Below are 24,301 nucleotides of genomic sequence, written 5' to 3' on the forward strand. Positions count from 1 at the left end.
AGTGGAGCGCCCGCTCCGCCCGCCCCTTTCCCTCTCCTCCGCCACTCAACTCTCTCCTCCGCGCCGCTCGCCGCGCTGATTGGCTCCCTCCGGCCGCGCTATATAAACCGGCGGGTCGCACGGGCTGTGTCACTACCACTCCCGGTCGCTCGCTGCCCGCTGCTGCCATGGCAACCGCGCTGTGCCCGCTCCGCGGCCTGGCGAGCTCCGCGCTCCGGCCCCGCGGCCGCCGCATCCACCTCAGCGCGCCCAGGTACGGCCCGGGGTTTGTGTGTGAGGAACCGAGGCCCGCCCGCCTCTTCCGCCCAGTCCCGGGGTGCGGAGGGATGAGGGAGGGGGGGCCCCGGTTACCCATCGCGGTTCCCCGTTGCCCACCGGGTGAGGGGAAGGCCCCGTCTCGCCGCTGCCGGCACTGGGGGATGAATGAGGCGGCCCCCAGCGGCCGCGCCGGGCAGTGCAGGCTGATGAAATCCCGCTGCCGCCTTGCATGGGATGCTCCGGGCATCCATTCCCCGGGCAGGGGGGCACCGGCTCTGCCCGGCACCCCCCCCCCCCCCGCACCCTAGCGGGGCCTCCCGGGACCGGGCTCACCCCGTGTGTACGGGGGGTGAGAGGGACCAGAGTCCCCCCGAGCATCCCGCCTGTGCCCCACCTCATCTTCCCCTCCGTGGGGTTTGATCTAATGCAGTGAAGCAGCCGTGGAGGGAGCTGTGCCCTGCTCTAAACACGGCTCCGACTTTGGCTTCCCTCGAGCTTATGAGGGGAAGATGCTGCTCCCTCCCCTCCGGGCAGCCTAGTCTCGGGGTTATAGGAAAATCCAGGCTCTTGGTATGAGGTGGTTCTGATATTATGATTTCTCCTTGTGCTTGCCAGGCATTCGTAATAATTCCTTTTAGATGAGAGTAGACATGCATAAGAACTAGAGAGCCAGTGGGCTCTGCTGGCTTGGGATGGGTTTTTACTGGTTGCTGTTAGATAGGTTTCAGTGGATGATTGCTGTTAAGGATGAAGTAATGTTTAATTCCCTGTAAATGGGGAGAACTACATAATTGCATAGGGCAGGGATTAAAAACGCACAGAGGACCATAGAATCCCAGCCTGGTGTGGGTGTGAAAGGACCCTAAAGCTCATCCAGCTCCAACCCCTGCCACGGGCAGGGACCCCTTCCACTAGAGCAGCTTGCTCCAAGCCCCTGTGTCCAACCTGGCCTTGAACACTGCCAGGGATGGGGCAGCCACAGCTTCTCTGGGCACCCTGTGCCAGTGCCTCAGCACCCTCACAGGGAAGAGCTTCTGCCCAAGAGCTCATCTCAGTCTCCCCTCTGGCAGGTTAAAGCCATTCCCCTTGGCCTGTCCCTACAGGCCCTTGGCCAAAGCCCCTCTCCAGGTTTAGGCACTGGAGCTGCTCTCAGGTCTCCCCTAAGGAGCCTTCTCTTCTCCAGGCTGCCCCAGCCCAGCTCTCTCAGCCTGGCTCCAGAGCAGAGCTGCTCCAGCCCTCACAGCAGCTCTAGGTAGGCAAAACACTTCCCTACTTCTCATGTGTCTATCCTGGAGCAGTTGTTGCAGTGGTTCTCCCTGGAGGCAGCTGTCCTCAGAGCTCCAGGGTCAGCATTGTACCTAGAGGAGGTCAGAAGACAGCAGCATTGAATTTAATGTGGGAACCTGTGCATGAGGCAGGTGATGGAGTTTTAAGGAGAAACTTCAGCAATTTACTTGCTCCTGTTCAATGTTGTGTTGCAGAGAGGGTTGGAACCATGACTGGTATGGTTGGGCTTTCCTCCCGTGGGTCAGTTGTCTCCTGGATTCCTGTGGCAGGCTAAATAGGTTGTAGTGCTGATGCATCTTGCTTGGGGATTGCCTCAGAAGTGATTCTTTGTGATTTGGGAAGGTCCCATGCATGACAGGGTAGCTTCCCAAATCACAAGGAATCACAGTAATGCTTCCGTGAGCATGTTTGCTCCAGCTCAGAGCTGAGAGCAATTGGGCAAGTGACTAAGGTGCTTGTCATGAAGCCTTGCAGGAAGGCAAGACGTAAATATGAGGTCTAGAAGTGAAGCTTGCAAAGGCAAATCCTCTCACAAAGGGATTACTGAATGAGAATGATGCTCAAGTAAGAGTCACAGTGATAACCTACAGAAAAAGAGCCAGGCATGAGCAGTGTGAGCAGTCTGTTGTGACAGGGACTGGCCATCTATAGGTCAAGGCTTTCTATATCCTGCAGGGTGTCCAGTTGCCTGGAATATATTTGGCAGTGACTGGATATTCCCGTTTCTAATTTAGAAATGTATGTGAGGAACTGCTCTGACATTGTTCAGATGGGCAAACGTCCCTTCTACTCCAGACAGACACCGGCGTCTGTTGGAGGGGGTGAAACCACGTACCCCAGCTCAGCTTTAACAGCCTGAAGACACAGCTTGAGAGGAGAGGGTGTGAGGTTGGCTGTGCAAGGTGTGTGCTGTGCTAGATGGTCGGACTTGCCAAGGAATCTGTGTGGGACGAGGATCTCTGGGAGCAGCACTCCATACGGAAGTACGTCACACTGTGCCAACGCCAGAACTGTTCCATAGACCTCTTCAGTGGGGGAAGCTCCACTGGAGTGAGTTCTGCTTTTTGTGAGTCTGTTGTAGTGAAGCTCTCATGCTTTCACAAGGAATGGGTGGCTGCCTTTCTAAAAATGGCAGCTATTGAGACATGTGCCAGGAAAACGATGCGCACAGACTCTAGCAGAGAAGAGCGTGTGTGCTTTCAGGCTGCACGAATAAGCTGATTCCTCTAGCAGCCTTGTTTGCAGAGCCCAGCTTTGGGCGTCTTTAAACTAAGGCTGAAATGTGCGGCTTGACATTATTTAGCAAAAAGTTGCAAAGGGCTTGTACAGAGCTCAGGGAAACTTCACCTTGTGTCCAGCTCTGGGGCAGCAGCACCAGAGGGACCTGGAGCTGCTGGAGTGAGGCCAGAGGAGGTCACAAAGATGCTGCAAGGGCTGGAGCAGCTCTGCTCTGGAGCCAGGCTGAGAGAGCTGGGCTGGGGCAGCCTGGACAAGAGAAGGCTCCTGAAGGGGAGACCTGAGAGCAGCTCCAGTGCCTGAAGGGGCTGCAGGAAAGCTGGAGAGGGGCTTGGGACAAGGGATGTAGGGACAGGCCAAGGGGAATGGCTTTAACCTGCCAGAGGGGAGACTGAGATGAGCTCTTAGGTGGAAGCTCTTCCCTGTGAGGGTGCTGAGGCGCTGGCCCAGGGTGCCCAGAGAAGCTGTGGCTGCCCCATCCCTGGCAGTGTTCAAGGCCAGGTTGGACACAGGGGCTCGGAGCAAGCTGCTCTGGTGGAAGGGGTCCCTGCCCGTGGCAGGGGTTGGAACTGAATGAGCTTTAAGGTCCTTTCCAACCCAAACCAGGCTGGGATTCTATGAAGAGAGCCTTTTCTGCCCTGACTTGCTGTTTGCATCTGCTTTTCCTGGTCTGTGTTGCCCAGAGCTTGGGTTTGAAGGTCTGAGGGGCGCTGACTGCTTTCGTAACACCTTACTTGTTGCAGCAATGATGCGGTTGTGATCTCGGGCAGGAAGCTGGCCCGGCAGATCCGGCAGGAAGCCCGTCACGAGGTCGAGCAGTGGGTAGCAGCTGGAAACAAGAGACCTCACCTCAGCGTTGTCCTCGTGGGGGAGAATCCAGCGAGTCACTCCTATGTGCTGAACAAAACCAAAGCGGCTGCTGACGTTGGTATGTCTGTGCTCTGCTCTGCTAAAGTGGAGCTATTCACTGTTCCATCTCACTTTAGCTGATGCTGGATGCTGGGAGAAGCTTTCTGGGATGTCTCCATCTGGCAGCTTTCCACCTCAGCTCTATGGCAGTTTGTTTGGCCCAGCATTTGCTTTATGACTCTTCTGGCTGCCTTCTTTGTACTGGGATGGAGTTAGTAAACACGGTTCACGTGTTGTGATGGGCCAGCATCAAGCTCTGTAGTTTGGATTTGCAGTTCTCCTATGGCCATATAAAACACAGGCAAGGCTCCAATTTGCTGCCTTTCCTCAGCTGCCTGAGATGCAGTTGTCATTCAGCAGCCTTAACACCCTCTGACTCCTTCCAGTCTTGCAAGCTGAGGCCCTGCTTGGTGTTGAGCCAAGTGTGCTTGTGGAGAAAATGTGCTGAAAGGGGTTGGGGTAAGAAATGGTTTATTTTTCCCTTTGGTTCTGTGCTGCTGAAGCCTTGTGGAGCTGAGGTTTTTGAGGCTAACATCCCCCTCCCGCTGTGTCCAGAGGGACCATAGCATGTGTGGCTGCACCTTCATCATTGCACCCTTTGTCTAGGTTGAAGTCCTGCCTGCACTCAGAGGGTCTCTGTTCTCAAATAGTCCTTTCCAGGTCATTAGACTGACACTAATTGTCCTTACCCATAACTCACAAGACTTGGCAAGGTGTCCAGCCTGGAAGGTACTTATTGTTACCCAAAGCATACAGTCCTTGGTGTGTAGAGCAGGGAAACCTGGCAGCTTAAACCACATGGATTAAGGAAGTTGCTCTTGCACTTGTGCACAAGTGATTCCCTAACATGGGACTTCTGGTTGCACAGGTATCAGCAGTGAAACCATCCTCAGGCCAGCTTCCATTACTGAAGAGGAGCTCCTGGATTTGATCAGCAAACTCAATAACGATGCCAATGTGGATGGCCTGTTAGTGCAGCTTCCTTTACCTGGTGAGTAGCTACACTTCCACACATTCCTTTTTTACATAAAGCTTTTAAGAGACTGTATGTGCCAGGAATAGCAGCATAGGGGCTATCCTGTGCCGTGAGGGGTGGCATCCTGCTATGATGTAGCTTAAAGAAGTTGATGCAGCTACTCCCTCACATGAGTTAAGCTGCTGAGGGTCACAGCCATCTATTCTTGTGTAGGGAGTATCAGCTTCCAGAGTCAGAAGCATGAGGCTGCCTCAGCAATGCTGAGATCTCAAAGTGGTTCCAGTCCCCTTCTGCTGGGAGCTGTAGCCTTGTGCTTGCTGGAAGTCTTGAGCAGCTTCAAGGCTCCAAACCCAAGGAGCTGGTGCAGCAGGTCAGGGCACTGGCTGACTGCAAAAAGCAGCTTCTTGGCTGATCCCTAGGGTTCAAGCTTTTTGTTTTCTTCCAGAACATATTGATGAACGCAAGATTTGCAACGCTGTGAGTCCAGACAAAGATGTTGATGGCTTTCACGTGATAAACGTGGGGCGCATGTGCCTTGATCAGTACTCCATGCTGCCAGCCACCCCCTGGGGAGTGTGGGAGATCATTAAGAGAACTGGTAAGTTGCTACTGCTGCAGTATTTAGCTGCTGTCTGGTGTAACTCCAGCTTGTCTTTGTTTTAAGACTCCACTTTCTCCTTTGCAGGCATCCCAACGCTGGGGAAGAACGTGGTGGTGGCTGGCAGGTCGAAGAACGTGGGCATGCCCATTGCCATGTTGCTGCATACAGATGGCAGGCATGAGCGCCCAGGAGGTAGAAGCTTGGTGGCCTTGGAGCCCATGTGCCAGGCAGCTGCAAAAGGAAGCCTTCTGCCTGTCACACTGTCCTCTTGAGGCTCTGAAAGTGGTCCCAGGAACACTTTAGGGACTCTGGCCCATCACAGCATAGTTATCCTAGAATGGTTTGGGTTGGAAGGGACCTTAGAGCTCATCCAGTTCCACCCCTCTGCCACGGGCAGGGACACCTTCCACTAGAGCAGCTTGCTCCAAGCCCTGTCCAGCCTGGCCTTGAACACTGCCAGGGATGGGGGCAATCTCTAAGATCTCCCCTTAAGGAGCCTTCTCTTCTCCAGGCTGCACCAGCCCAGTGCTCTCAGCCTGTAGCTCTTGTAACGTGTCAGAGCCTTCTTCAGTGAGTCCTTGTCCTCTTCCATGCCACATCCCTCCCTCTGACTTTGGAGGCTGTTCCCTGGGAAACAGCCTGTTCCATCAGGCTCTGATGTTCCTGATAAACACACGTGTGTCTCAAAAGGGAAGATCTAGAGATGTGGCTGGGTTTGGGCGTTACATGTGAATTAAAGCTCCGTGTATCCACTCTCTTGCAGGTGATGCCACAGTCACAATATCCCACCGCTACACTCCCAAGGAGCAGCTGAAGCAACACACTATCCGTGCTGATATTGTGGTAGCAGCAGCAGGTAAGACCTGACTCTGACAGCACAGACAAGGTGCTGAGGGTGAGGACTTCGAGTGAGGGGCTGTTTGAGCCAGTCAGTTGCTCCAGGCCTTCACCACAGGATTCACACACTTGTTCTTAGAAGCAGAGCTGCTTGGAGCCTTTGGAAGTGCAAAGTAACATCTGGCAGGAAGGCTTTGGTGTGCCAACACCTGATCAAATCTAGAGAACAGCTATAGACAGGCTGTTATATATGTGGACAGCTCTGTATTTCTGTGGGAGGAGGGAAAATAATGCCAAGATAGGATTCGCTTACCTAGAGACGGTCAAATGCTGAGGGACAGATGCTGTGCTGTCTTCAGAGCACAAGGACTGCTTGGAGGCAGCTCATCAGCAGGGCAGTTGAGCTGGTTTGGGGTGTCTGTGTGGGAGCCTGTGGGGAGGGAGGAGAGAAAACGTGGGTTGGAAATTGTGTATGGAGACAAGGTGCTGGAAGGATAAGGAGTGGTGTTGGAGGTGTCAGTGCATGTCCTGATGGCAGAAGTGCTGCTGGCAAGTAGGGTACGTTCATAATCAAAGGGTGGCAGAGCAAAGGAAGGCTTGTGTTAAAGAGTTAACTAAGCAAGAGTGGAATAAGCTCCCAGCTCAGTCCTGAGGCAGCAGTATCTGGCAGGACCAGATAAACACACTCTTAACCTGAAAGCATGGCTTAGCTGCAAGCTGCTGCTCCCACCCCTATCTCCCTGTCAGGCTGTGGTTTTTACAGCCCCAGGGAGAAGCCAGTGGGCTGTGGTGGCCTTGGACACTGCTTCAACTTGCTGACTTAGTGCAGGGGTGAAAACACTGCTGGAGCTGCATGAACAAACACAGCCACAGACTTCAAATGCAGGCTTTAGGGTTTCAGCTTGGAGAGGATGCTTTGGTCCCAGTTGCTTTGCCAGAACTCTTCCCTGGGGGTGAATTCCAGCTCTGAGGTTATCAGTAAACTGCTCACATTCCTGATGGAGCCAAACATCACTAGCTCGGGGTTGTGGAGCTGGGTGTAGAGATGCATTTTGTGGGATCATTTAGGTTGGAAAAGTCCCTTAAGATTGAGTCCAACTGCTTTGTGAGGCAGGAAGACCCAGGTGGGTCAAAAGAAGGTGAACATAGGGTGAGAGGAACATATTGAGCTCCACCATGAGTTTGTGAATCTGTCATCCCTTGCAGGCATTCCCAATCTGATCACAGCTGATATGATCAAAGAAGGAGCTGCAGTTATTGATGTGGGAATAACGAGAGTGCAGGATCCCATCACTGCCAAACCCAGGCTGGTTGGGGATGTGGATTTTGAAGGTATGGAAAGGCTGTGGCTGTTTTTTTTGAGCATTGAACGTTTATGGTGGGGAGGAGAAGGTCCTGATTGATGTGACTGAGCTGATGCAGTCGGATGCTTGCGTTCCCTTGCTTGCTGCATCCAATATTGTGCCATAAAACCAACTAGTTTGGAAAAGACCTTTAAGCTCATCCAGTTCAACGGGCAGCCTGTTCCAATGCCTGAGCACACTTTGGGGAAGGAATTGTTCCTCAGCTCCATCTAAACCTGCCCTGGTGCAGCTTGAGGCCGTTTCCTCTTGTCCTGTCACCTCTTCCTTGGAGAAGAGACCAACCGCACCTCACTACAACCTCCTTTCTGGAGAGGTTGCAGAACTTACCTTCTGGCTGCTGTTCACCACTGTAGTGCCCAACTTGCTGTTGTGATGAGCCCTGTGCCTCCAGCTGTCTGCTGAAACACCAGGAGCCTCCTCCTTGAAGAACAAGAGAGGGAAAAGGTTGAAGTTTTATTAGTTCTTTACTGTGGCTGCCTCCAGGGACAATTCCAAAGCCCACATCTAGTCTTGGACTTGATATTTCTGTGCTAGAAATCTAGCTGTTAGACCTTGCTTTTCAGTTGGCCCCCACCTTGGGCTTTGCAGTTAAGCTTGGGCAGTAGCAGGGATGGACAGTTTGGTGTGGGGGAAAGTCCACCTTGAGAAACTCCTACTCTTTAGCTGGTCCTAGAATCACAAACTGGTTTGGGTTGGAAAGGAACTTAAGATCATCTAGTTCCAATCCCCCTGCTGATGTTAGATTGGTCACAGCTTCATGCTGGCCAGCCAGCTTGGGAAGCATTGCTGACTCGTGTGCTCCTGTCTTCCCTTCCTGCAGGGGTGAAGAAGAAAGCCAGCTACATCACCCCAGTCCCAGGGGGAGTTGGGCCCATGACTGTTGCCATGCTGATGAAGAACACCATCATCGCTGCCAAGAAGCTGTTGAAACCCAAAGAGCTGCAAGCATTAACAGTATAATAGGGGGCTCTGCTTAGCCCTGAACATCACATTCCAAACTGACTCCCAAGCAGGCCGAGAGAAGAAAATGCAATATATTTATTGTATTGGAAGTGGAATTTCCTATTCTGGAGTCATAGATGTTTATTGGAAGCTGAAGCACATGCACGTTAGTTGTATGAAGGTGTGAGTATCTACACTCCTGGCCTACTCGTGCTAGCAAAGCTGCTTTACAGTTAAGTGAGCTCTTCTGGGAGCTGGTCCTGCTCTTGCAGGGCTGGGATTAGGATCCTGGGAGCTCAGCGTGGCGTTAGCAATCCCGTGGGATGTAGAGCACTGCTCCATAGTGCAAAAGCAACAGCTTTGTGGTCCTGTCCTCACAAAATGCTCAGTCTGCTGGTGTTTGACTTATGCTGAGGTCTTCTCAATGCTGGATGTTTAGTGCGAGTTAAGCTCTTCTGTAAGGGAAGTTACTTGAAGAAGATAAAATGAAAAGCCATATCTCTGTTCTCAGCCTGTGCAGGGCCCTGGGCAATGGTGGATCTGTTGTAACATGTTATTAGTGTGCGGCTAAGCTGGATTTTGGTTTTGCTATTTGAATGGTGACTTTTTAAAGCCTTTTTTTCTAACCAAAGAACGAGATGGGGCTGTTGGTGTGTTCCCTGGGCACACAGGAAGCTGCCTGGGCTCTTGTGAAGTGTTGCAAGTGCTTAGTGAATGATGCAGGCTGGCTCTAAATAAAGTGTGGTAAGGTAAAAAAGCCCTGCTTGTGTCCTAGGATTATTCCTAAGTCTCCTACTTCTCCCAAAAGCAGTTTATTAAGGCACTTATGGGGTGAGCTCCCTCCAGAGCAGGGTCAGGTCTGGCTTTTCCCTTAGTTTAGCTGAGACACAACTGCTCTACACATCAACATGATGCACAAATAAGATGATCTTGTACTTTCATGCCTGAACAAAGCCCATTCTGCTTCCTGACTCTGTTTCCTAACAGGACAGTGTAAACTTCACCCTCCTAATGAGTAGTTTGCAAGCTGTAATTACCCACTGAACATTAACCTTACCTGAGGTTGCGATGCCTTGGGCAGGATGGAAAACTTCTTGCATGTATATCTGTGGGCAGTGAGGTAAGTCTTGGATTCCTTCCTCTTCACTTAATTCATAGACTCCTTCCTCTTCACATATTCCCTGGAAGGGTTGATCCCACCTTCCCAGGAGCAGGAAAGGTTTGTTGTGATGCTAAAGGGCTGTTGCTGGAGGCACCTGAGGAAGAAACTAGCCTTCTATAGGGTAAAGCACTGAGAAAAACACTGAATATGGGGAAGGGAAACTGAGGTTGAAGGGCTCTGCACCAGTAACACTGAGAGACTCATTGAAACGAGGTTTATTGGGTTGTATCACCGATAAATACAAAATGACTACAGTGGTACAGCAGCAAGGGAGTAAGTCTGAGATGCTCTGCTTTTTCATATACAAAAAGTATTAACCCACGTGTGAACCATGTGAAATGGACCAATTCAGTCAAGCTGGATGCTGGAGGGGCTTCAGCTCTGCTCTTGGAAACATCTACCAGCATCCACAAAGCCTGTTTGGAGCTGATGGACTCAATAAAGCAAATTAACCTGGTTGATTAAAATCTTAAGCCTACCTGTACCACGCTTCAGCTACCACACAGGAGTACAAAAATGCTACACAAGAGACACAATGTGCTCAAGTTGAAATAGTTCTTTTAACGTCAGAGCTACGTGGCTCTCGCTTTAAGCAGTGCCAGGAGTAATACTGAGTTATTTATCTTGCCACATCTCACCAGGAGGTGTACCTGAACCAGAACAAAAAGGGCTATAAATAGGAAATTGCCTTCAAGTCGTTGTTGGACTCAACTATTTACAGAGAACCAGGATCTGCCCAAGGTTCAGACCAGTTGAGATATTTAACTGGGGTCCCAGCCCCCCCTCTATGACTGGTATAAATGGCAGGGAGGCTGTTTCTGCTCAGGGGACATGTTGGGGCTCTGTGAGGTTTGAAATAGAGGCAATGAGTAACTCCATGAGTAAAGGAAATGGATTTGAGGGTTCTTCAGACCAGTGGTTCTGGCTTAGCCCGTGGAAGGAAAAACACCCTTTAAGAGCCTTGTCACCACCCTGATGCTGCTGGATAAAGGGGGTGAGAGTTGGGCAGCGCCAACCTGAGCTTGGTGCCTGCGCCAGCTCCTGACCTACTCCTTCCCTTCCTTTCCCAGGGGACTCAAAGGCAGCAGCGGGTGGGAAGAGCCCTTTGTGGAGCCAAAATGCCAATGGAGACTGACCAGGGGAGCTGCTGGATGTGACCTGAAAGCACGGGGAGGAGGGATGTGTCTCCGGTGGGATAACAGCTTGGACATGCCATCAGAGGAAGAGATAGAGCGGGTACCAAGCCCAGGGCCAGGGACTGCTGCAGTGAGGACATGGGGATGGGTGACCAACCAGCTTCACTGCAGCCACCATTCCCATTTTCCAGTAGAAACCATGCCCCGCTGCCTGCAGAAACCATTCCTGATTCCCTGCAGCAAGCAAAGCCCCATTCCCTGCCCTGCTCTCCCTCCGCAGCCCCAGTGGTGTTGCCTTCAAGCAGCAACAACCTTAAACCCGAGCTGCTTTTCCTCCTTTCCTTACCAGGCCAAAGCTCCTTTCTGACCCTGCCAGGCCTCCTCACCCTCATCCACCCTGGCATGAGCACATCTGGGTCCTTCCCGCATCCCTACTACCACATTGGGAATGCCGTGCATGGGAAGGGATTCCCATTGCCATGGCCTGGACCAGTGGCCTCCTGCCCACACAAAGCCTGATGCACCATCTCCTTCATGGAATAAGACTCCCCAGGAGCCGTGTTGTGATTCCAGGGATTGGGGAGCAGGGGTGCACACTCCTTCTTCCTCCCTACACCAAAAACCCCCTCAAAACCATCCCCCCTTCCCCATACATGCTCCCACAGTCCCGGTCAGCAGCAGCTTTTCCAGTCCCTGGAGCAAGTAGAGGCTGAAATCTCTGATTTCACCTTTTCAGCCCCATTTCACCACCAGTGGGGATGAAAGAGAGGAAATTCCACAACGCACTTAACCCATGACACTAAAAACTACCAGAGCAGCAGATCCCTGGGGCCACCGGTCTCCTTCTTCTCACATAGAAAAATAAGCCCAATTTGCTTTATATATATATATGAATATAGAAATATCTATATATATATATAAATGGCAGCAGGAATGCAGCGTGGGGTTATAGCGTGGTCTCACTGCCCATGTCCCGAGGTTGTTTCTCAGTGTCGGTGTCCTCATAGTCTGACTCCATCTCTATCTTCACCTGGGGCACAGTGCAGATGGGGCTTCGGGAGTAGTTAAAGGCAGGAGATGATGGGCATGAAATCTTCAGGTGAAGTGTAATACTGAGGAGGAGGAGGAGATGGGGAAGTGAGCATCCAGGAATGAGTATTCCCATCCCAAAGCTACCCCAGCACCCTCAGGATGATGCTACCACCAGTAAAACCTCATAAAGATATGGTGGTTTGCTGTTAATATGTACAAGCCTAGAACATGCAGCTGAAGTGGAGAATAATCCCAAGATTTCAGGATTTAGATGAACATCTCAATCCTAAAAATCCCTGTGGCTGTTGCCCAAGTGGCATTTTTAGTGCTCTAAACCCTCTGGTGTCAGGCTTGGGATGCTCCATCCCACTCAACCCCGCTCCCAACATCCCCAATAGCACCCCAAAACCAGAGGGATGTTGTGAAAATCATGGAACCCCACTCGGGAGCACCATCCAGTAACTCCACAACCGTTCCCCACAGCTGGTCCCCTGGGATGGCTGAGCAGGTTGGGGGACCCTATTTGGTGCCATTTACCTGCGATCCAGGTCTGAACCGTTTGGGGAGGAATCAGAACGCAAAGCTCCAGGTGGAGGACCTCTTTCCTGGGGGGGGACACGGAGGTGAAGCACTTCCCAGGTGAGGAGGGAGCCCCCCAACAACCCACTCGTCACCCTCCCTCCAGGTGCCACCAGGTCCTGCATCCTCCAGGCAATGGGAGAGGAGACAAGCTCCTGGGTTAACGCTGATTTGGGGGTGATTAAGCAAAGAGAAAGGCCCAACCAGCCCCAGCAAGCAGCAGCTTGAGGACAGAGTCATGAATCATTGCATTCAAACTTGCTTGGCACCAGGATGCATCCCTGTGCTGAGCTGGAACCGAGTCATCCAGCTTTATCCTGCGTTGCTTTTGGTCACGGCTGGCTTTGCACCAGCTTATGTGTGATGTTTGAGGCTGTTGAACCAAATGGAACACATCTGCTCTCTCACAGCTGGAATAATGCCCCCACGAGCTCTACATCCCTGGTTTTGAGGGCTCAAACCCTTCCCAGATATATGTATATGATAGAACAGTAGATCAGCACTGGCTCATAGGGGAGATCAAGGAGAATCCTGGCTTCCTGGCCACTGGAATACAAGGTATTAGCAGCACTGAACCTGCTGTATCCTCTCACCCTTGCTTTGAACAGAGCAAACCCTCCTCCCTGCTCCAACGGGATGGATCCAGGCTGCATCTCTCAGCAGTGTTAGTGCCATCAGATCCTGGTGTGGGAGGTTAGGAAGCAATAGGGAATGCAGGAAGGGCTCCTGAGCTCTTTACTTACAGCTGAGGCAATGGGGACCCCCATTTCGGGGCTGCGCTGGCAGGGGCTCCATAGGGATCGTAATGACTGAGGGAGGTGGGAACTGGGGAAGAAAGTGGGGAAATGAGGTGAAGGCAGCACCTGGGTGAGCTCCAGGAGCACCCAAAGGGACCCAGAACCCCCAGGAGTGGGTGCATGAGGAGGAGGAGGCTTTGCCTTCCTCTTCCCAAACACACTCTCAGCTCTTCTGCCTGGGGAAGGGTCTGCAGGAGGGGTTTAGTGATGCTTTGCCACCATACAATGGATGCTGTTCCCTCTACCATGGGATTTGGGCTCTGCTTCCTAATGATTTAAGTATTTTCCATGATTTTCCAGCTTTCAGGACAGTTGGAGCATTCCCTGGAGCCTCTGTCCATCCCCTAAGCATCACTCAAAGCCCCTCGATCAGTAAATGCAGTGAAACACCTCAATGAATCAAAGATCTTCATCCCAGACCCACCAAAGTGGAGGGTTTAGTGAGACCTTTCCCTCCATGGCTGGTCCAGGATGTCCTCCCCATCCATGGGAGCCGCTCACCCACCTCCTCATCGCTGCTGCTGTCTCCTTTGTTGCCTTTCTTCTTCTTCTTCTTGTCATCCTCTTTCTTCTTCTCCTTCTCGGGGATGATATTGTCAATCCAGGCCAGGTCGTGTTGGGAGAAGACAAAATCCAGCAGCCGCCTCACCAGGATCAGGGCTAAAATCTAGGAGGGGAGAGGCACAAGAGCATCTTTCATCCCCAGACCCAGGCAACACCATGGGACCGAGCTGTGGCTGCCCCATCGCTGGCAGTGCTCAAGGCCAGGTTGGACACAGGGGCTTGGAACAAGCTGCTCCAGTGGAAGGTGTCCCTGCCCGTGGTTGGAGCTGGATGAGCTTTAAGGCCCCTTCCAACACAAACCAATCTGGAACCCTATGATTGTAACCGAGGTCGCAGCAGCTGCCTGGGGTTGTTCTTACCATGACGGGGAAGATGATGGCGGCCACGGTGGATTTGAGGATCCAGAGGACAGCCAGGCAGATGATCTGCACCAGCGTGAAGAGGTGGATGCGACGCAGCGGCACGTGCCGGAGGAAGACGTAGTCAGGCTGGTGCTTGGCCGGCATGAGGAAGAGCTTGCAGCGGTCCCAAAACTGTGGTGGGATGAAGGCTGCTGTTAGCCCTTGGCCCCATTGCCCAGGCTCCCACGTTGCCCAGAGAAACCCTCTTTTAGCCTCCAAAAAGAGGAATTTGGAGGGTTTTACATGTTTTCTGGGGGGTTTTGCGTATCTGGTGTCCCCCACAGCTGGGAATATTGGATGCATCCAAATATTGGAGTGCAAAATTTGGGGTCAAGAGTCCCGTGTTTTGCCGCTTCATGGACATTAAGGAGGAAGAGGAGGAGGAGGAGCACTCACCTGGATGCCATTCAGCGATGCGACGCCCATGTAGAGGAAGACTCCGTACAGCACCGGCATGGGGATGTACTGGGGATATGGGAGAAACACACTGCTTACCCCAGGGAAGGTGGCAGCCCATTCCCAGATATGGGAACGGGTGCTGGAGACCATGGTGGTGTGGGAGAATCCAGCTTTCTCTTCCCCCATCTGCAGGCAGGGAGCAGGGATGTGGGAACAGGAATGTTTTACCTTGAGGATGGGGGCCAGGAAGACAGAAATCCCCGTCAGCACGAAGACAATGATGCCCGTCACTCTCTGCTCCCTGGAATGATGAGAGGAGCAGGATGAGGCCATGCTGGATTAGGGCTCCTCACCCCAAGGAAGAGCATGGCTGAGCCTTCCTCACCTGACACCCAGGAACTGGGGCTGCTCCCCCGGGGCGCTGGTCTCTGTCTCCATCTTCAGGCTGTCGATGTGGGCGATGGAGATGACGGTGGCTGCCACGTACCAGGGCAGCCCCATGAAGGAGCACACGGCCATGAGGATGCCCACCCAGAACAGGTCCAGGTGGTAGCCTGCTGCTTTCTGCAACACAGCACCCAGGAGGGGCAGGGTGGGGGGGGCAACACGGCTCGGGAAGCTGGTCCTGTGTGCACCCCAGGGACCAGCAAGGTGGGGGCTCCCCGGTGATGCACCCCCTGAAGCACCCTGCATCACCATAGTGCACCCTGCATCGCCCTGATGCACCCCATATTGCGATAGTGCACCCTGTATCACCTTGAAGCATCCCACAGTGCTGTGGTGCATCCTGCATCATCCTGATGCATCCCACAGTGCTATGGTGCACCCTGCATCACCCTGCTGCTCCCCACTGTGCTATGGTGCACCCTGCATCACCCTGCTGCTCCCCACTGTGCTATGGTGCACCCTGCATCACTCTGATGCTCCCCACAATGCTATGGTGTACCCTGCATTACCCTGAAGCACCTCCCCAGTTCTGTGGTGCACCTTGCATTGCCCTGATGCTCCCCACTGTGTTATGGTGCACCCTGCATTGCTTTGAGGCATCCCACAGTGCTACGGTGCACCCTGCATCATCCTGATGCATCCCACAGTGCTATGGTGCACACTACACGGTTTTGAGGCACCCCACATTGCTGTAGCGCACCCTGCATCACCCTGGTACACCCATCATTGCTGTGATGCTCCTCACATTGCATCGATGCGTCCCACATCACCCTGAAGCATCCTGTATCACTGCAGAGCACCCTGCATCACCCTCATGCACCCTGCATTGCCATGGTTGCACCCTGCATGACCCTGAAGCACTCCATTTTGCTTCATGCACACTGCATCACCCTGGTGCACCCCAAATTGCCACAGCACACCCTTGCAACACCTCAAGTCATCCTGAAGCAACTTGCATTATCCTCATGAACCCCACAGTGCACCCTGCATCACCCCAGGCTATCCTAAACCACCCTGCAGCACCCTCCTGCAATCCACTTTGTACTGATGCACCCCACCACATTGCCATGGTGCACCCTGCAACACCCCACATTGCTCTCATGCATCCCCCTGCAGCACCCTACATTGCCATGGTGCACCCTGCAGCACCCCATATTGCTCTCATACATCCCCCTGATGCACCCTACATTGCCATACAGCGCACCCTGCATCCCAAGCAGTGCACCCTGCATCCTCCTATTGAACCATGCTCTGTTGCAACACACCCCATATCCCCCCACCACACTACACCGGATGAATTTAACACCCTGGAGGCTTTGTCACCCCAGAAATACAGCTTGAAAGGAAAGGGAGAGCTCCTGCTTTGTATGGCCAGGGTGAACCCCCCCCTGCACCTTGCAGCAGCACCCAAAAGTGGGTGCTCGCAGGGATGCAGGCGCTACGCAAAGTGATGCTGTGTCCCCCAGCATGGGACGGGTCCCGGCTCACCCGCAGCTTGTGCTCCTTCCTGTTGACGATGACGGCTGTGATCTGCTGGTCCATGAAGATGAGGATGGTGACGAGGAGGGCGGGCAGGGCGCTCGCCAGGTAAACCCACCACGGGTTCTTCCCAAAGGGAAACACAAACCACCCTCGGTCCACACGGGTGGGCTGGGGAGGGAAGAGAAGAGGGTTGGACACCACGGCTGAGCACAGAGGGAGAAAATCCCAGCGCTGACATTTTGGGAAGCCCCACATCACCCTGAACCCCATCGCCTCTGAACGTTGTCCTGTCCTGGTGGTCAGCCTGCTCTCCCAGGGAACAAGGGATGGGACAAGAGGAAACAGCCTCAAGCTGCCCCAGGGCAGGTTTAGGTGGAGCTGAGGAACAATTCCTTCCCCAGAGGGTGCTCAGGCATTGGAACAGGCTGCCCAGGGCAGGGCTGCAGTCACCGTCCCTGCAAGCGCTCACACACTGTGGGGACGAGGCCCTCAGTGCCATGGGTCAGTGGTGGCCTTGGCAGTGCTGGGGAACAGATGGATTTGATGAGCTTAAAGCTCTTTTCCAACCTGCTTGATTCCATGATCCTGTATCCACCCCAGAATCCCACCACCATGCATCGGTACCCAAACCACCCCCAGCATCCACATGCCTCAGCCCTAGACTTTGTCTTGATGCTCACTGGGACTCCCCACGTCATCCACAGCGATACTGACAGCAGGGGGTAAAGACATTTGGGGCAATGTTTTACTCTAAAGGGGGGTTATTTTACCTTAAAATCAGTAGGCACTTGGAGCTTTGGGGTGTTGAGTCCGAAAAGCACATCCAGCCCCACAAACATTAGTATGGACATAAAGATAGAGAAATCACTAATAAGTTTACGCAGCTGCCAAGAATGAAAGAGAAAAGGGAAGGAAAAGAAAAACAGAAGGAAAAGAAGTCACAGAATTAGAATATTCCCTTGGAAAAGACAAAGTAGCTTCTAAGAAGGTGCCTGGACACTGCAGGAGCCATGTTTTATCCCCAAAACTATTGAGAAGCTGGAAAGAGAGTGTGGATGGAGAGGTGAGGAGCAGTCGAACCTTGATGATACTGGGGATGTGGAGCTTAGGGGTGTCCAGTCCGAAACAGGCATCCACTGCGCAGAAGATCAGGATGGAGAAGACATTGGAAAAATCAGCAATGAAAGCCCTGACCTGGAAGCAAGACAGGGAAATGGGGGTGGAAAGGGTAAGTAATGGGATGCTGAGGGTTATTAATGGGATGGAGTTTTGCTCCTGCTTCAGCATCCTTCCCTGAGCATCCTTCCAGCTCTGCTCATTCACGGATAACCTGGGTATCACTGTCAAAATGCAGATGTTTTTGCCCTTTGGGAATGGGTTATTCAGCATGCAAGAGCCAAATCAGCAGCCAAAAGGATCCCAAATAAAGGAGGATTCCCCTAATCTCTACCGACATCTAGAAATAGGGATTTCTTTTCTTGGAGTTCTTTGCATCCAGCAAGGAGACCACCAGCTCCCATTTTTCCTCCCTTTCGGAAAAGAAGGAGGTAAAAGTTGGCACTTCCCTTACCTTGGTGGGGAAATAGCGGCTGAACTTGAATTTCTTCAGGGTCAAGGTCATGGAATAGGTCCCAAAGAAGAGGATGAAGGACATCAGGGCCAGGTCGGGCACGAACTTACAGGATTTCCCTACTAAGCTGCCGCCGTATTTGAGACATTCCTTCTTACTGAGCTGGGTCCAGTCCAGAGCTGTGAGGTTAATAGCATTGTACTGGAGAGAAAACCCCCAAAACAGCAAAATTAGTGTTTTAGGGAATTGCAGTGGGCCGGGAAAGGGGCATTTCCTGGCCCAAAAAGCAAAATTAGCCATTTAGGGAACTGTGGTGTGCAGGGCAGAGGGGATTTCCCAGCCAAAAAGGGCAAAATCAGGGTTTTACGTCAAAGGAAAAGGGTATTCTCAGTTTCCTGCCACTGGGAACCCCAAACCCACAGGCAAATCCTGGAGCTGCTTAGTAATTTGGGTGAAAAAAGTGGGGATTTGGTGCTGCTGAGCTGAGCCATGAACCCAAATCAATGTGAATCCTGCATTGCCCTCACTCCAAACCAGCACGCCTCGCTCCCCGGATGCACAAGTCCTTTGGATTTGCCCTCCCTTGTCCCACATTTCCCATCAGGATGAGCAAACTCGCTTACCAGAGAAACATTAGTGGTGTTTGGTGCCACTGGAGCTGAAGCATCGAACAAGGTCGCATTGGCTGCGGGAAAGGAGTTTGTTATTGAGGTTTTGGGCTAATATCGAGGTTATGGCACTCAAAGCAGCCTGGCTTCACCCGGAGAGGCCCAGCTGAGCCCAGCTGGTGCCAAGGCAAATGTGGGGTCGAGCACATCCTCCAGGAGCCACACAGGGATCAGCATCCCAAGGGCAGACCGGGATGTGGGGAGAAAACCCCCTGGTTCTAACCCCACAGCCACTTCTCCCTGATTAATCCCATGTGCCAGTGGAGAACACGGATTCTCCTTCATCATCTTCTGCTTCCAGGGCTGGCAAGTGCCCGGGGTGGTGGAAGTACTTTTAGGAGCTTCCCAGCTCCTTGAGCTTAAAGGAGCTTCCTGAGGAAGCCACCAGCATCCCGATACCCACATCTTCAAACCATGGGGTTAGACTGGAAAAGCAGCCTTGGTTTTGGGAGGCAGCACCCAATTATGCCCAATTTGCTTTTGAAATTTGTTATTTTGGGTTTGTTTGGGGGTTTTATAGTATTTTAGGGGTGTTTTGGTGTCTCACTGCAAAAATCTCCATCATTTCTACCCCCCGGCACCTTCGCTTCCAGTGCAAAAAGCAGCTCCGCAGCTCTCCGGGCGATGCAGCTCCGCAGCTTCAGGAGCACCCACATTCTTTAGGGGTGCCCCTAAGTGGGGTCCAGGACCATTCTGCCCCGCCCTCTTCCCTCTGCTCCATCCTCTTCCTGTGCCATGTGGGAATTTCTGCTGCCCCAACCTGCTGCCTCCATCCCTGGCGTAGAGGATTAACGAAGGAGAAGCGATTGCTGGGTTAGACACAGAGACCTAGGGCTGCCAAAACCAGGCTCCAGAAAACAGCATTATCATCATTATATTATTATTGTTACTATTATTATTATTATTTATTAATTATTATTATTCCTCCATAAGCTTTTACTTTGCCAGAAACCAGCCTTGTTTGTGATTTGCTACAACTTTAAGGCTAGCATCCCACTGGTGGCATGGTAAAAGAGGGTCCCAAAGCTCTACAGAATCCCTCTTAGAGCAGAGAGAAAAGCCAAATACATGGGGAAAAAATAGAACAGCAAAACCTCCCCATGGGGGAAGAGTATCAGAGATTAAAAGAGTTTTAATATTTAGAAGGTGATACTCACTTGAGATTGAAATCAGCCCAAATTGATGTGTGCAGCAGAGACAAATATGGGACAAATCAGTTATAATAATCAAAAATCAGAACTGATTAAAAAAGATTTAAAAAAAAAAAAGGATTTTGAGGGGAATAAATATCATATCTCAAGAGCTAAAGGAATGGAAAATCCAATGTGGATACCATTGCTGTGGGTGCCCAGGGCAGCAAGGGCAAGCTTCAGGTTCTGCGGTGCAAATGCCTCTTAGCAGCCTGGGATTTGCTTGGGATGGGGTTTGGAAAAGGGGGAGACCTCCCTGGAGGCTAAAGGCTTCGTCTTCATCCATGTGGATGGATGGAGGTGGTCACAGTCCTGTTTGGGATATTTTGGTTCCCTGGGAATTTGGCATCAGGCTTTGCTTTCCTGCAGGTCAGATTTGGGAGGGTTTTGGCTTAGGAAGGGTTGTGTTGTCTCTACTGTGTGCAGGGTTTTCCAAACCCAACGGGATCAGGTTGTTCAGCGGGTGGTTGATGAACAGAAATCAAGGGGAAATACAACATTCAACCAAATAAATGTTATTCCCATCCTGGAGGGTAAGATCTCTTCTTGCAGCGACGGATGTATTGGGGAACATGTTGCATGGCAGGTCATGGATGCTTTTATTGCTGGTGAGAAATTCACTGTCACACCTCTCTGCCTCCCCTGTCTGCAGCTGATACTCCCCAAAAGCACCAGCATTTAGACTTTGTAGCTAAACCTAGCTTTTAGGAAGTGGTCATTGTCATTAGACCAAAGCAAAGATTCTGCTCCTTTCCAGGTGGCCGTAGGAGAATCTGAGCTTCACAATTCGGGTGGGGGATCATCCAGTACATCCATCCAAGAGCAAAATCAGGGCAGCCATCAAAAGACCATCTGCTCCAAGCTCAGTGGCCTCTCCTTGATGAAAAGGAGTGAGAAAGAGAAGGAAAAGCAGTCCAAGGAGGTTTCCACATCCAAGTGGGACATCCTGGGGTGTTGCAGACCCCGGAGAGGACAAAATCCCTCCGGTTTATTTTCTGGAGATGTTTCCATCGGCAGCGGGCTGGAATGATCCAAAATGTCCTTTTTTTTTCCCATATTTCTTTTTTATCCATCTAGGTCTGGCTGCTCCAGGGTGAGGCTCCAGTTCTCCGGCACCATTTGCTGTGTCCTGACAAGCACCAACGCTTCCATCCATGGGGGACAAGGCTCTACTTCCACCTTGCACCAAACAACCCTCAGAGGAGGGGGACAAGGTCTTTCTACCCCATGCTGACCAGGCAGCTGCCTCCTTCCATGTCCTCAGCCAATGATCCAGTGGGATTTACTCCCAGCAGGACCCCACAACCCCTTCATCTTTCCCCAAAAAACAGATGTGTACTCACCTGGGTCGGGAGCAATGCACTCGCACTTGTACATGGTCACATAGTCCGGCTTGAAGTCCGAATTGATGGGATAGTACTTAAAGGCTCCGATCATCTTCTTGATGGCATCATAGATGAAGATGAAGCTGATGAGGGTGGAGAAGCCTTCCTCTGTGAAGCGGGTGATGTACTTTATAATGAAGCTGGCATCGGTGGCCACCAGGATAAGGCACTGGAGGGCAGAGTGGAGGCCAATCCAGAGGCGAAACTCCATGTAGTCAATGCCGTTGCCTCTGAAAGTGGGAATAAGGGATGGGATGAGCAGCCCTGTGAGAGCACGCTGTGGGCTGGAGAACAGCCCAAATCCCAGTACGGATGGGTCCCAGTTCCCCCGGCATCTCCCAGCACCTACTTGCTGAAGTCAAAGAGCAGCTTCTCGAAGATGAGGATGGGGCCAGTGCTGCTGAGGATGATGAGCGGCTGCCCAGCAAAGAGGCAGAACATGGAGCCTGCCATCGCCGTGCCGAGGAAGCTCTCCATGACACCCTGGGGGTGGACCAAACCCAGCACTGTGGTGATGCTGTGCCACCTTACCTACCCCACTGACAGAGGTGGGAACTAAGGATCTCTCCTTGGATCTGTATAGGATTGTTGGGACCATGTCCCATTGCTCCTGGCATTGCCATTGAGATGGGTTTACCCCTTGTGTAGGTATTTCGGGATCGCCAGTCCCACTTGGCAATGAATTTCCATCTCCAGCATTAAAGCTTGGCATGGCACAAGGAAGGTAAAACCCACCCAATCCCATCCCATCCCATCTTACTGTCCCCAAGCCAAAGTGACCCCCTCTCCTTGGCCTTTACCTGGTAGTTGTCCGTAGCATCCCCAAGCAAGCCCCCAAACGTGATGGCATTGGTGATGCAGCCCAGGTAGATGAACAAGATGGCAGAGATGGACTGGATATGAAAGCCTTCATAGAAGTCGCTTGGGAACCAGGGCAGCTTCCTCTTGATATCCAGATAGAGGCCACCACAAAACCTGAGGAGAAACCACGAAGGACCTGTGCCCTGTGCCCAAAAGGATTTCACCCCTCCGTGTCCCTGAGACCACAGGGTGAGCCAGGAGAAGACACTGATGGGGTTTTGGGTGGTGGGGTGCTTGCTCACCTGCCGGTCCATGCAAGTTCTTCCCCGATTTCATGAACTTCAGGCATCTCCCCATCATCGCTGCCTCCTCCACTGGCCCCAGCTCCTGCCCCACCAGCCGTGCCATTCATCTGCCCCACTTCATTCAGTGAGAAAACTGATTTCCTGGGGGGAGAGAGCCACCAGCGTTGGCCATGGCACCTGCCCTACCAACCCAGTCTTGATGCAGGGCCATGGTGTAGTTCTCCACCTTCATTAGAGTTTGGGGTTTGGGGTGAATGTGGAAAGATCAAGAGTTGGATTTCCCCAGCCCAAAGGTGGAAACAGCTCTGAGCTGCTCTAGGGGAAAAAAAGTGCTGAAGAAGCAGCATTTCTGGAACACCTGCAGGGGTTATTTCTAGGGATGAAGGCAAACAAAGCTGCTGTGATCCAGCATCTCCAAACCAGGAGATGGGGATGGCCACAGCCTCACATCTCCCACCCACCTCTTCTCAGCCGAGGGCACTTTTTTGGGTGGCTCGATGCGAATGTTGGGGTCCCACTCCCCAGGAGGCAGGACAATGACTTCATCCAGAAACTCATCGATGCCAGCAATCAGGTCTTCTCTATCCCGGGCTTTGTAGGCAACGTCGCTGAAGAGCTGGGGGTCAAGAGAGGAGAGGTGTCAACCTGGGAACAGCATCCAGTACATTTGTCCCATGTTATTATGGGATTTTAAAGCTCATTTGGTGGGGTGGCAGGGCAACAGGGTTCCTGGTGAGGGCCGGGTGATGCATCTACTCACATCATCCACCATGAGAGTCGCAATGGCTCTGCCTATCTCATTGTAGGATTTGGCTTTTCCCGCGGGACCAAGGAGAATGAAAAGGAACCTGGGGAGGGAAAGGCACCATGTTGGCAACCTCGAACCACCACCATCTGTATCATGAGACCACTTTGGACCTGAAGGCATTGTGCTTACCTGGTGGGGACCGGCACCTCTGTCACCCCTCCCAGCATCGTCGCTTGGAGGAGCCGCACAAAAGCCACAAAGGGCTTCTCCAGGAACTCCACTTCTCCTACCAGCACATTGGATGCCTCTGCATCCTTGGGGATCTTCTTCATGAACTTGTTCTTCAGCTGTTGGAAAGACGAGGTTGGGGGTGGGAGTGGTTGCCAAAATTTACCTTTCCCCCCCATTTTCCACACTGCAAATGAAAAGCTGAAGCCAGAGGCTCAGACTTCTTCATCTCTGACAGTCCGAGGACTCCCAGAGGTGGGATTTAAGAGCCATGCCCAAGAACCAGCAAGGATTCATCAAGCTCTATTTCTTCATTACTCCAAACCACCACTAAGCCCAAGATTAACTTGAAACCACACGCCTGGAGCTCCCTGGTAGGACATGCAACTGGGTGGATTGCAGGAGGTGCTACACAAGGAAAACCCCATGGAATTCACTGCCAAAAAATGAGGATCCCTGCATTTCTGCAGGTCCATCTGTAGCCTGCAGCCCCAACCTTCCCTATCCAATGCAGAAACACCACTGGATGCTGTGCACAGGGAATGCTTTTGTAGCTCTTTCCTCCTCAATCTCATCCTCCGAGCAGGAACAAATGATGGAAGTAGGAAACCTCACGCATGGATTTACTCCCCGGGTCTCTTCTCCCCTGCAGCTCTTTCATTATTAGTTTAAAAGGGTTCAATACCAACCCAGGCAGGGTGTTATTATAATCTATATGCCAGCATGAGGGGAGGCATGTGAGCTGGGCAGCAAGTGCTCCCCTTTCTAATCTTTTAAACCCAAATGGAAAAAAATCATAATAATAAAGCAACTCCTCCAGTGCTGCTTGGAATAAGCAAGAGCAGGAGTTAACAGTGACCACTAAGCTTCATGTAACACTTAAAAAGTCCCTTTGTAGTGGGTCTAATAGGGTGATTAAACCTAAATGCTTTGCATATTTTGGGATTAACCCTCCGCACCCCACTGCTGGAGGCTGAGATTTGGGGTTCGTTTGGGC

At 52.1% G+C, this 24,301-nt stretch overlaps 2 protein-coding genes across 3 annotated transcripts in view; one reads left to right on the forward strand and one right to left on the reverse strand.

The window, feature by feature from the left end:
- Positions 1 to 94: 94 nt before the first annotated feature.
- MTHFD2 (methylenetetrahydrofolate dehydrogenase (NADP+ dependent) 2, methenyltetrahydrofolate cyclohydrolase) lies at positions 95 to 9,169 on the forward strand. The gene is made up of 8 exons (XM_062632737.1): positions 95 to 253; positions 3,525 to 3,709; positions 4,559 to 4,681; positions 5,112 to 5,264; positions 5,352 to 5,459; positions 6,031 to 6,123; positions 7,311 to 7,436; positions 8,289 to 9,169. Exons 1-8 carry the CDS (start codon positions 168 to 170, stop codon positions 8,426 to 8,428), a joined length of 1,014 nt encoding a protein of 337 aa, XP_062488721.1. The 5' UTR covers positions 95 to 167; the 3' UTR covers positions 8,429 to 9,169.
- A 2,305-nt stretch (positions 9,170 to 11,474) lies between these two features.
- The window catches only part of SLC4A5 (solute carrier family 4 member 5), a 28,090-nt gene continuing 15,263 nt past the window's right edge, over positions 11,475 to 24,301 (reverse strand). For both annotated transcript variants that reach the window (XM_062632735.1, XM_062632736.1), the window contains 18 exons: positions 23,266 to 23,423; positions 23,089 to 23,176; positions 22,790 to 22,944; positions 22,326 to 22,469; positions 22,023 to 22,197; positions 21,572 to 21,705; positions 21,181 to 21,452; positions 18,603 to 18,664; positions 17,980 to 18,180; positions 17,490 to 17,603; positions 16,416 to 16,577; positions 14,866 to 15,044; positions 14,709 to 14,781; positions 14,478 to 14,546; positions 14,040 to 14,213; positions 13,622 to 13,783; positions 12,278 to 12,345; positions 11,475 to 11,820 (listed from right to left, as the gene is read on the reverse strand). In XM_062632735.1, the coding sequence (XP_062488719.1) occupies positions 11,655 to 11,820; positions 12,278 to 12,345; positions 13,622 to 13,783; positions 14,040 to 14,213; positions 14,478 to 14,546; positions 14,709 to 14,781; positions 14,866 to 15,044; positions 16,416 to 16,577; positions 17,490 to 17,603; positions 17,980 to 18,180; positions 18,603 to 18,664; positions 21,181 to 21,452; positions 21,572 to 21,705; positions 22,023 to 22,197; positions 22,326 to 22,469; positions 22,790 to 22,944; positions 23,089 to 23,176; positions 23,266 to 23,423 (2,556 nt within the window). In that variant the 3' untranslated portion in view covers positions 11,475 to 11,654. The remainder of the gene's footprint in view (positions 11,821 to 12,277; positions 12,346 to 13,621; positions 13,784 to 14,039; positions 14,214 to 14,477; positions 14,547 to 14,708; positions 14,782 to 14,865; positions 15,045 to 16,415; positions 16,578 to 17,489; positions 17,604 to 17,979; positions 18,181 to 18,602; positions 18,665 to 21,180; positions 21,453 to 21,571; positions 21,706 to 22,022; positions 22,198 to 22,325; positions 22,470 to 22,789; positions 22,945 to 23,088; positions 23,177 to 23,265; positions 23,424 to 24,301) is intronic.

The sequence above is a fragment of the Pezoporus occidentalis genome, unplaced genomic scaffold (assembly GCF_034315485.1).
Source record: "Pezoporus occidentalis ecotype Australia unplaced genomic scaffold, CSIRO_AGI_Poc_V1 ctg396, whole genome shotgun sequence".
In the NCBI taxonomy this organism is placed as follows: Eukaryota; Metazoa; Chordata; class Aves; order Psittaciformes; family Psittacidae; genus Pezoporus; species Pezoporus occidentalis.

Bases quoted from the DNA above. Each gene is read 5' to 3' on its own strand.
- MTHFD2 (XM_062632737.1), top strand. From the start codon at position 168: ATGGCAACCGCGCTGTGCCCGCTCCGCGGCCTGGCGAGCTCCGCGCTC. The intron at 4,682-5,111 runs GTGAGTAGCTAC...GTTTTCTTCCAG, and splicing joins AGTGCAGCTTCCTTTACCTG to AACATATTGATGAACGCAAG. The intron at 7,437-8,288 runs GTATGGAAAGGC...CCCTTCCTGCAG, and splicing joins TGGGGATGTGGATTTTGAAG to GGGTGAAGAAGAAAGCCAGC.